Here is a 12,108-nt window from a genome sequence, read left to right on the forward strand (position 1 = left end):
GTCAATGGGGCTCTCAGCTGTGAGAACATGGCATGTCCCTGTGGCTAGAAGACCCATCAGCTGACAGGACTTCTAGCTGCACAACTTCCTACTTGCTGGTTCAGGGAGACCCCAGGATCATGATGCACTAGTGATAAGTCATGATGGGATGCAATGCTCAATTCCACAATCATGCCTCCTGCTATGTTTGTGTGGCATGGCTGGAAGAGTTTGTGGGAATCACACATTAGATTTCATGCTGCCTTTATTTGCATCTTTGCCACGGGATTGAGTGATAAATTGTGGCTATCTCTGTGCAAGTGGGGAAAGGAACTAGGAACTTTCCTCCTCAATAGGTTACATTCAGAGGCTAGACACATTATAGTGTGCCCAGAGTCTGCATGTGACTAATAGCAGTATTACTCATATTTGTATGATTCAGAAAGGCCAAAGAGTACGGAACTGCCCAGTTTCTGAGTCATTCTCAGTAGGCACCAGCCACCAGAGTTTTTTAGTGAGGAAAGGGAAATCATGTTCTTCCCCTCTCCCAGGGTTATGGAACTGCTTTACCACATGAGTTATAACTAGGCATATAATTATTTTTCTTTTATATGTCTACTCAGTTGACGGAAACCATTACATCTGCCATAAAGACTTCTACAGGCAAATGGGCTATCATTTATCTATTTCCTTTCAATAGAAATCAGCAACAGAAAAATTACTGCAAGTGAAATGACAGATATATGTACTTTTCTCTTTCCATCATCCAGGAACCACTGATAATCTGTGAAAACAGTTTTTGTTTTGGATTCTCTCTTTTGTAAATCAGTTTTCTCTTCTGTCTCAGTTTGTGTGGCTTTTATAAGGCTTTATGTTGCTTTATGTAATATGGTATATATTTACTTTTTGCAGGCTAATCTTTACTTATCAGCACCTGGAATGACAGAGAGTCAGCTGGTATGTATCATTATGTCTGAGTTATGCTGTTTTTCAAAATACTGATAAATACAAAATCTGAAGTAAATAACTGTTTCATTCCTTGAGCCTTTGAAGGATTCTGCAGTTCATACTCTAGCATGTAAGTACTAAGCAGTATATTACCATACTCCATACTGAACATGGATTTGTTACAAATGCCTGACAAACTCTACAAATGGGCTGTAAACATAGGACAGACTTCAAGATTTTACATAGAACGAGATCTTGGTAATTTGGAGGCTGATTACCTCCTGGTGGCCATTTTTAAATCATTCAAACTTTCATTTTTGATTGAAAATTTCTTCTCAGTTTTCTGGACTCCTCTTCACATGTTTAATTCAAGAGTAGTTTAACCAGTGAAAAGTGAGAGGAGAATAAGATCCAAACTAGTACTTGAAGGCAAAACCAAAGTGTTTGTATATTTTGTCCCTACAACAGATAAGGGAATCTTATTATCCTTAGTATACAGGTAGGGAAAGGAACTGAGCTACAGCAAGACAAGGACCAGATTTTCAGTATGGCTCTGAGCTCATGCAATTACCTGGGGGCTGATTGACAAAATGTTCAGCAAAATGTTCATATTGTGCCACTTCTGACTAGACTTGACAATCTAGCTAAAAGTAATTATCCCATGATGACCCAGTCCAGGGCCATAGCTATAAAACCAAAATTGCACGTTATCATCATCACCAGCAATAGCAACATTCTTCCTGCAACATGAAGTATATATGACTGAAGTCAAATTGCATTGGTTGTTCCTATCACATGCTTATTTTTCTAAGTCTTTTATGTTCATATATTATAATCCTTCTTTTGCCAGTATTGTCCATATTTATTCAAGGGCAGGGTTTGACAGATGGATATGTATAATCACAAGCAATAGAAGAACAGTTGGTGTTTATATCCATTAGTGTTTATATTCATCCAAAGCAGAGCTTCCAACATTTCCTCATCTCTAATTAGTTTTCAGCATTAACAATTCACAGAGAACTCAAATCCTTTCAGGTTAGTGATATTAATTCTAGATGTGGGTGGAGGGCATTATAAATCAGAAGGCTAAAATATGTCAAATATGTTTGTAAGGAGTAAGAGAAAAGTAGATAATGTTCTGCATGATACACTTGTGTGGAAGCCTCAGTAAATATAAAGCAGTCAATCAGTCCTGAGTTATACTGCATACGATTTAACACCTTGAAGTGATTTTTCTATGATTCATTCATTATAAGTCTATGCATTAGACTGCTACTAACATTTTTAGTTTCAAAGTTGCTGAACACCAAATTCTGTGAACTAAATCAAATGTTGAATGAGCAGACTGGCAATTAAACCTCAAGAGTTATGTCACAATAATTCCCTTTGATACAAAGCAAGCTGTAACCTCTTAATGTACCAAATTCTGGCCAGAGCTGGTTGTAGTGTAGAACACTTCATCGTTCCAAGTTACACCTCAGGTTTACTGGACATAGGTTCCTCTTCTTGGCCCTGCTCAGCACATCTATTTGTGTCCCAGTACTCTGCCCAGCTTGATTGTTTGACATTTAGATGCAGATAAATGATGTTTGGGTAGGCCTAGTTTACAGCAGTATCATATTACTTTATCCATTACTGAATTCTCACTATATTTAGGAAGAAATGGGGATTACTCATATGAACATTCCACACAGAAACTCTACACAATAATTTGAGAGAGCAAAAGAATAAATTCTTAAGCTAGTGACTCTCAATCAGGGTGCTGGGGCACCCTTGGGTGCCTTGAGATCATTTAAGGGGTGCTGCAGGATGTTACCCAGTGTTAGCACTGGGTATACAAACATGATTCACAAGATGAACCCAGAGTTTTCATATGGGAATCTATAGTGTTAAAAAGTTCTGATCTCTTGTGGCTTTTCTGAGGTCTTTCAAACAAAGGATCGGTCTATTACTTGTCTGTAGTTAAAAAAAAGAAGTAAAAATGAAGAGGTGTCATTTTCTGAGGGGTTTGCCCAGTCTATCCAAAGATGCCTCAAGTCTAAAAATATTGAGAACCACTGCTTTAGACTGCTGAAACTGCAGGGGGAAAGGTAGGTGAAGAAAATTTAGAAACTTTTGCTGGAGTGATGCACATTTTTTTAGTAAATGTTCGGCTGACTTGGAGGCCAACTGCTGTTCCTTTATTAAGGAGTATATCCTCCAAGAGTCATCTGTGCGTTGTAGATGGAAGCTCAGGTGTTACAGTTGATCTTGATCAGATCTTCCTGTTTCCTAAATGGCGGCATTAGTTGAAAAAGTTATGATTTATATATAAAAGTAGTTGAAAATTTTACAGGGTTCATGCAATTCAAATGTTTGTGTGTGACCAAAGGTACTAACAACCTGCACTACGTAGTGGTGACTCTTTGAACACTGTTGTGTTGTTCCATCAGCACAACAGCAGATAAAATAATTGTCCTTTTCTTAGGTCTTTACAGATATATGTGAATAATTTACTATGTAGCCAAAATAATATAAATTATTTTTACACTTGGTATTTGCCTTCATGTCTTCAAGTGCAGTAAGTGAGAAAATTATTATACTTGGATTCATACCATGGAATGTTTTATTGCATTTATAAATTTAAGATCTTTATAATGGCACATTAAAATGTATAAATGGCTTCAATGGCACTCCTATTACCCCATGAAAAATAGCTCATGGCAGAAGAAGAATAGTAGGGAAAAGTTGACTAGGCAAAGCACCGGGGATTATGCTGTAAGGAATGTTTAGGGAAGAGGAGCCAGAACAGAGGTTAGGATCTGGCTCCTAACACTATGAAGGAGGTTCTAAATGGAATAACTGAAGACAGATGGTATCTGTGAAAAGGACAGCACACCTCAGTGATTGCTATTTGTCAAGTAAATTGCAATGGAAAGAAAAACAATCTGTATCTTCTGGTGATATCTCAAGTGAAATAAATAACAGCATGAAAAGAAGAAGAGAATTTTGCAATGGTGTTAATTCTCTTTTGTAGTTAGATTTGGAAATGTGGGTTGAAGAGACAAATGGACCCAAAGCAACAATGAAAAGACATTCCTGTCACGCATCAATAAATTATGTTGGGTGCATCTATACAAGATGCTGTACTGTGCATTAGACTAATTTAATGCATAGTAAAGCATCAGTATTTACATGTGCATGTCAATTACTGTGCATTAAATTAGTCTAATACACTGTTTGCTAGTACCAATACACACAGGTACTAGAAAAACGGCACATTAATGGCACAAAATCTGAAGTAAATTACTGTTTCATTCCTTGATCTTTTGAAGGATGATGTAAAAGTAAAAGCATACATGTAGACCCTGACTGAAAGCCACTGCTGCCTGGCTAAGCCCCAGTCTCCGTGGGGTAGGGGGAGATGTCTCAGCTGCAGGACAGCTTCCCCCAGAGCCAAGACCACTCTCTCCACCACATGGATATCAGGAGCAGAGGTGGGACAGCTCTTCCTGGCCCATGGAGATTGGGACGGGGCCCTGTTCCTACTACTAGTCTGGGGCTGGCACTGGGGGGGGAGGCTGGAGCTCCTCCTGGCTGCTGCAGTGGGGAAGAGCAAGGCAGGAGAAGCGCTGGACTGAATTACTCCTGTTGGGAGCAAATTTGCTGCCTATGAACACACATTCAGATGCATGCCCAGGTGCAAGTTTATGTGCTTGACTTTTCTGCTTAGAAAATTTAACCCCATTATTTACACATGTAGATGCACCTGTTGTTGCTTTCAAGACTACTACTGCAAAGTCATAGGAGTTAGTCTGTGTGGTGAGCAGTATGCTTGCCCTTCCACTTGACCTTTGGCAGAAATGGCCCGGTGACAGGAAGGGAACCAGAGAAGGGCTCAGCACAATTATAACAAGCCCATGCCCTGAGCTATAGGAAAGTAGGGCCCAGAAGTACTCAGCTGTCATCTCATAGGAACTGAGAGATAAAAACTAGGTCTTGCTGGGATCAGATTTACTAACGGCAGCCCCATTTCATTCCTGATAAAGAAGCAGCCTCTAAGCTGAGAAGGCTACTGGGAACTACTCTAAATGTAACAAAAAGTGAGGCGAACATATACCTGCCTCTCTTTCAGTTAACACTTTATTATTCATCTATAATGCTTGCTGTTACCACACAATAACAATCTTTTGAATTTTTTGTGACAGCATTGTGATTCAGATTAGTGTGGGAAAGCTGAATCTCAGCTTGCTTACAGGGACTTTATTGTCTTTCCTGCTAGTGAAAGAAGAGTACAGGTTCTCCTTTTTGAAGCAATGATTTTGTTTAACTTTGCAGGTAGCTAATAATGTGTTTCAAATCTGATTGCTAGTTGATATGTGTCAGACAGTTGGCAGGTATGACTCATCTAACTGGGTGCACTTGAAGTCAATGCTGTTTAGAAAATGCAGCTCTAAAAGCATTCCTACAGCACGCTTTTGTAGGCTGTTTCATATGTAAAGACAGCTTATCCTTGATGATCTGAGGTAGCTCAATAGGCTACTAATTATATAGTTACACAGTTGTGTAGGACCATGGGTCCTGCTGTCTGTACGGTAATGGCTCTGTGACAGCTATACCACCTTGATCTTGTCTTTGTTTTTATTTCTTATGTATTTAACTTTTTGTTGAAAGGACAAGTCTTCCCTTGCAAATCCTCTCCAGCCACTTGGGGGGTGATGGGGTGGAGTGTGGGGGGAGGATGGCACTGAGTGATTGTGACGGGGCTCTTAGCATGCCTGTCATTTTTGGAGGTGAAGAGGCTGCCTGAGAAGCAGCCCTTAGGTGTGGCAGGGGCCAATTAGCAAGTGACTTACCAGAAGGCGGCCAGGCTTGAAGCATGTAAGCCCAGGGCCTGAGCTGCTCAGGGAATCTAGCCCTGAGAGCCACAGAGAGGAGCTCTTGGGCAGCAGGGCTCCTGGGTGACTTCTGAGCTGGAGGTAAGGAACAGTTGGTGTTTTGTGGAAGTGACTAAGGGGAGGCAAAGAGGTTTTTGTTATGGTTTTTTTTTTTTCAGTTTTAAAAAAAAATATTGTATTATATGTCTAATGTCAGGGATGGGCACCCATGGGTGTCAATTTGATGCAAACTTAAAATTAATGAAACAAGCATTTAAAATTACACAGCAAGGTTGCTGCATTTATTTCCCAGTCTAGCAATCTCAAATGAATTGTTTAGAAGTTAGTTTTCTAACTGTTAGAAAATTTTCTAACCATTCTAATTTTAAACATTTTACTCATACCAGCTTTAAACCACCCTCCATTAAAATTGAGTTCACAGTTTGTCTATTTCTTTGATTTTTTAAAAGTCTTTCTACTTTAGTTCTCAACCTTGTTCCACATTCTAAATACTCTTAAACTTTTTTTTCAAAGACAACTACCTAGTTATATTGTTGGTAATAATGAGATAGCACAGTATCTTCATCATGTTACTTAAGGCTTTGTAGAAAATCCTACAGAGCATTGGTTGTCTGTATGCTGCTTCACATGCTGCTGTAAGGGTACTGGAAGCCATGACTCCATCTATCTGATTTTCTTTATGCAAATTGCTCCTATGAGCTGTACCTATAAAACAATTCAGGAACAGCCTTAAGGTTATAAATATACATGTCTCCAACAAATATCAGATGGGTACTTAGTCTGTTCTTTGTAGCCATATTAGACAAGGCCATGGCTTAGTAATTTGAAAACTGTAATTACAACATAGAGCCCCAAAGCTCCCTAACACTCAGCTTTCACCAAGAATACACATTTACTTCCCATTTCTGTTCTCTGCCTACTCATCCATTGTTTGTTTTTTAAAAAACTGGAAAATATGATGCTATCTAGACTGGTAGTATGTTTAATTAAAATAATACCAAAGATAATCTGGTCTGGCCCCTGGCTGGCTGGACTGATACGGTGCAGTTTGCATCTGCGGTGGGGGAGTCACCATCCACACAAGCATTTGATTGCAGTTAATTACTCTGCCATGAGGTAGCACTGTCTCCAACAGTACTCTTTTATGGTGGAATTAATTAATTTACTGCACCCTAATACCGGTACATGTGTGAACAGTGAAACTTTGCTGTAGAACTAATTCATCAAGTCTGCAGTAAAGTGCACATGTAGATGCATCCACCATGTATAATTAGGGTTACCAAATAAAATTAGGGTTACCATTTTTCAGTTGCTTAGAACTTTGCCAATACTCACTCTTTTGAGGTAAAATTTTTCATATGGGTTATCTACTATAAGTTGAGATTGTTGTCAGCTAAAACTCTCTAGCAGCCTTTTTGTTGAAAAGTACAATTATGCCCATCCTTTGTATCCGGGACTTGAAAATTAGCAGGGACTGGGGGTTTTTTGCAAGGGAAAAAAATTTTGCTGTTCCCATAAAAACCCACCCAAGTTACAACTCTTAGAAAAATTGTGGTTAGCTGGTAACAAGCAGAAATTTTGATTCTTGGAGCTAAATTCCCTGAAGATTCTGTTTGCACTAAGCGTGCCAAAGTGTGGAGTGAAGCAGGACTTTCTGTGCAGCTGCAACTGCATGCTCCTGTAGGAGACTGAGCTTTGGCATGTCAGGTGGGAGCAAGAACCTTTTATCTTCTGTGCTCTTATTGTTACCATTATTGTGTCCAAGCAGTGTTAAAGAAGCAGCCTAATTCTCACCTCAGTGACTACAGGTCAGGGCTGAATGAATCAGATGGGGAAGAGATGAAAGCAAGAGCCAGGAAGAAGGGAAACTGAGACTGACTGGGGAAAGAGACTAGGGTCAGGAGCCAGGCACTTGGTGGTGTGCTAGAAATGTCTGGAAAAATGTGACAGGGGCTGGGAGTGAGAAGGGACAAGGATAGGAAGTCAAGAGGACTTTCTATACAGACTGGGACTGGGATTAGATAACTGATTAATGGAGACTGGAGTAGTTGAGGCCAATAGGATGGGCATGGTACTGGAGTGGGAAAGAGGCAAGACTGAGACTGGCACAGTGGTAGGGCAAATAAATGCACAAGCAGCCTTAATTCTAGTGTTTCCTAACTTCTGAGAGCTTGACTTTGCCCTACCAGTACATGTTTGAACAGTGAAACTTTTAAAACTATTTTAACCTATGGATTTTGGTTTGGGTTTTTTTGAGGGGGGAGGTTGGAAGAGAGGAACATAAAAAAGAACTTTTTCTCTTTTTTTTTTTTTTATCTACAGACAGCTCTGTGTTTGTTAGAAAAGGCAAGTTTGAAGATTGTTCTTTGAACTGAAGTTGGGGAACTTCGTGTTTTTTCTTAGTTCCTGGGTGAATTCACTGTACAGTCCAAGACCAGTTCCTGAGAACAGTTAATCTCTAGATCTGATGGCATTTACCCATAAGGATGGAAGAATTACTCCTTCATCTTGGATTCTTAGATGATTTTATTTTAGCTACTATGTACCCTGCAGTTTTGACTCTTCTCTGTGTGGATCATCATACGATAATTCTGGCCAAATTGAAATGGAGATAGTGGAGCCCAAACATTAGAAATGGGCAATAGTTCCTAATGGAGGAGCTGGTCAGCAATTTTGACAAAAAGACTTTTGCCAGAAAATCAAAACTTTTCACAGAAACATATTTATCAGGCACTCCTGTGGGAGTTTGAGCCTCAGATCTGCCCAATTCAGAGCAGGGTTTTCAACCCATGCTTCCTAACTCCTAGGGTAAAGTCCTGCCCTTTGGACCGCTGACTAGTCTGTTGAGGCTTTCTGTCTGTCTCTGTGATATGGAGTGAAACCAGATTTCAGTTGTTTCCATGGTCAGGAGTCTTGTTTTGCAGCCAGGAACCCCACCTTGGGAAGCGTGTGAATATCCTTTCCCACTCATTTCTTTCTTCATTTCTCCCCTATGATTGAAGAGTGACTATATTGCAGTATTAGCAATGAGGGTTCTAATTACATCTGTGCCAATGGATGCCAAGATTCCGTTATTCATCTGTTTTAAATTAATATCTGGTATGTTTGGATATCTCACATGATATTTGTCTGGAATTTAAGTTTTGGCTTACTAAAAAGTGCTTTATTTCCATATGGTAGTGCCTGGGTATCAGTAAAGATACCTACATCACCAGTTGGCCTTTTTGTTGTTTATTTTTCAGTCGCCTTTTTGAAAACTTCAGAATGGAATTTGCTATGTGTAAAGAGACATGTGGCTATGCATAAACTGTGACTTGATTAAGTCATTAGGATGCAGTTGAACAGCTAGCAAAAGGTTGCACAAACAACAGTTTGACAGGCTAGCTTCTATTTTTGTGCTGATAACAAATGGATCTTAATGAAGAGGTTTCTGTGCTACAAAAATAGTTGATGTCACATTTTTTCTGTATTTTGAAATAAAATACAAGGCCAGTCAATAAGAAAATGGAATCATTTTTTGTGATTGAATTTTTTAAATGAAATCTTTGAAATATAATAGCTTCTATAATACTAGAACTGGTCTAGCTAGCAAATAGCATCTAGAGAGAAATACTTAGCTGTGTTGGTCTGAAGTTGAAGATAAGGCAGGGTGGCACTTCAGAAACTAGCAGGGTACCACTATGTTTGACTTCTGACAAACGTGGCTAACTACCTTTCTCTACTCCTGAACGCTTAACCAAATAGGATCTATAGATTATTGCTACTTAAATTGTATTAATCTCTGTCTTTTTCTTCCCATGACTTGCTGTGGTTCTAGACAAAACCTGGTGTCATTCGTCCAGCACCAGTGAAAACAAAAATCTTGTTAAAAAAAGAGGAACCATATCAACCAAATCCTTTCAAAAAATATCTTGAAGAAAGCAGAGACCCAGATATTGAACAGGTAAGTTTTCTAATTAAACATCATTCTGAAGGGCCTTTGGTGGTTGTCATTCCCATGTAAGCTGATTAATTGAATCTTGATCTATTATTTTGGCCAAATTCTTTTATTTTCAGAAAAGAAATAGTAAAGAATTGGGTGAAATCCAATATAGGATCTAGGCACCTAACTCCTAGGGTGAACCCCAAAGCCAGAGCTGGGTAGCAAGGTTGCTTATACAGTGGAATCCAGAACCTAGCATTCTTTCCTCGAGAGTTCGTGCCAGGCAGACTCTGCTGGGCATGCATTCTGCCCCCGAGCTCTGGCTAAACAAGGGACGGGGGGGCCAGCCTGTTTTCTGGAGCAGAGAGCCCAGCCCAGGGCTGCAAAGCATCTGGGATGCTGGGGAACTCTGTTTTAACTTAAACCAGGAAGCGGTGTGGGGCAGATATTGCATAAACAAAGCAGTTGGACCCAGATCAGTTAAGTCTGATAGTGCATTCAACCAGGTTTATCTTAAGCCAGTTTCAGTCATTTTGAAACTGGTTTATGTGTATTGAATGTTTATTCTGTTACAGGTTTAAACCAGTTTCTGATCACAGGTTTATGTGTAACATCTGTCCCTAGCCCAGGTGCCTAAGGAACTGTAGAAGCAAACAGGTAGTTTCCTCATGATTTCAGATACTGCCATGTTTGATGCCTGATGAGCAGACATTTTAGATCTTAACTCTGAACTTAGATTCCACAATCCTGCCTAAATCTTGATTTGTGCACATTAGGGTTTTATTGGATCTAGCTCACTGGCACCATTTGCATTTCCCTCTTTTTTTTTTTACTTAAATAGTTTACTATTAAAACTGAACCAATTTATATGATGTATTATTTTTGTCTGATTTGGCATTTGGATAAGGAAATACAGACCTGTACTACATACAATTGCGATCATAGTTATTCTGAAATATCTGTATATCATCCATTTTTTAATCATATTAGGACTGTGTGTTTTTGACCATCAACAGTAGAGCTAGCCAGTGCAGTACTGTATCTTGTTGCAATGTATAATATTTTAAAAATTATATACGGTGCAGTATGGGCAGTTACTGTCCTTCCAAAAGGCAGTACTAAGCGCAGTGAAGTAATAACATCAGCATAGAGCAATGTGTAGATGAACCCTTATAGCACATCACATACAAGATTATATAACAATAATTGACATTAGGGTGGTTATATCTGGGGATTAGGTGCCAAGTCCTCTCTTCTAAAGAGGCACTAAAATCTAGCGCTACACAGACAGGATTTGGAGCCCATTGTTATTACAAATACATTTAGTGTTCATTTACACCAAGACATCTTTATTGGGAAGGTCAATGGAATTAGCCTAATGGGGAGGAATGAAAGAATTAAAATAAAAATCACATACATTGAGTTACTCTGAGACAGTTTATCTACAACTAACAAATGCCTCAGAAAGAATAAGTAATCATTATGAAGTGGTCTTAAGGATATTACTCTAAGTGATATGTTTGATAATGGAAGCAAAAATTGCTTTTAAGTCATCATAATAAAAATGGTATAATCACGTTATCATACGCCTTTTGACCTCCTACATCATCATCTTTTCTAAGCCCTTGGAGAGGTTGGGGTTGACATTATGCACTGAATGAGAAATATTGTTCAAGAAAAATCCAATGAGGACATGGACATGGACATGGACAATGAGGTCATGATGAACAGGTGTAATTTAAACCTAAATTAATCAGTTTGCTGAAGGCAAGCTCATCCTTGATTTAAAGCAGCCCAACCTAGTGTCTGTTTAACCTCTCCTTGAAGATTTCCAGTGATGGACACTCCCTGGATAGCCTGTTCCAATTCCTGACCACCCTCATAGTCAGCAAGTTCTTTCTAATATCCAACATAAATTTCCTCTGCTGCAACTTTTTACTAGTCTTGTAGTCAATCTATAATTGCCCTTCAGGTATTTAAAAACTGTTATCAGAACACCTTCAGTTTTCTATTCTCCAGATTAAATAAACCTAATTCTTTCAGGCTTTCCTTGTAAATCATGTTTTCCAGGCACCAAATCATTTTTTTTTTTTTGCTCATTGCCAGACTCTTTCCAATCTGTTCACACCTTTCTTGAAATGTGGCCCCAAAACTAGACACAGTTCTTTAGGCGAGATCTCACCAGTGCTGAACAGAGTAAAAGAATCACTTCTCCTGCTATGCAAGAGACTCCTGTTAATACAATCCAGTAGACTGGATTGTCTTTTGTTTGCAACAAGAGCGTGCTGTTACAGTCTAATATTCAGCTTATGGTCTATTATAACCTCCTGGTCCTTCTCTGCAGTACTGCTACCTTGCTAGTTATTTTTCAGTCTCTATTTG

At 39.1% G+C, this 12,108-nt stretch overlaps 1 protein-coding gene across 13 annotated transcripts in view; it reads left to right on the forward strand.

The window, feature by feature from the left end:
* Positions 1–12,108, forward strand: part of MLIP (muscular LMNA interacting protein) — a 213,087-nt gene that overhangs the window by 163,360 nt on the left and 37,619 nt on the right. For all 13 annotated transcript variants that reach the window (XM_090033935.1, XM_090033944.1, XM_090033925.1 and 10 more), the window contains 2 exons: positions 892–936; positions 9,622–9,747. In XM_090033935.1, coding sequence (XP_089890061.1) covers positions 892–936; positions 9,622–9,747 — 171 coding nt within the window. The remainder of the gene's footprint in view (positions 1–891; positions 937–9,621; positions 9,748–12,108) is intronic.

The sequence above is a fragment of the Crocodylus siamensis genome, chromosome 1, assembly GCF_052110815.1.
Source record: "Crocodylus siamensis isolate JL-2025a chromosome 1, ASM5211081v1, whole genome shotgun sequence".
Classification (NCBI taxonomy): Eukaryota; Metazoa; Chordata; order Crocodylia; family Crocodylidae; genus Crocodylus; species Crocodylus siamensis.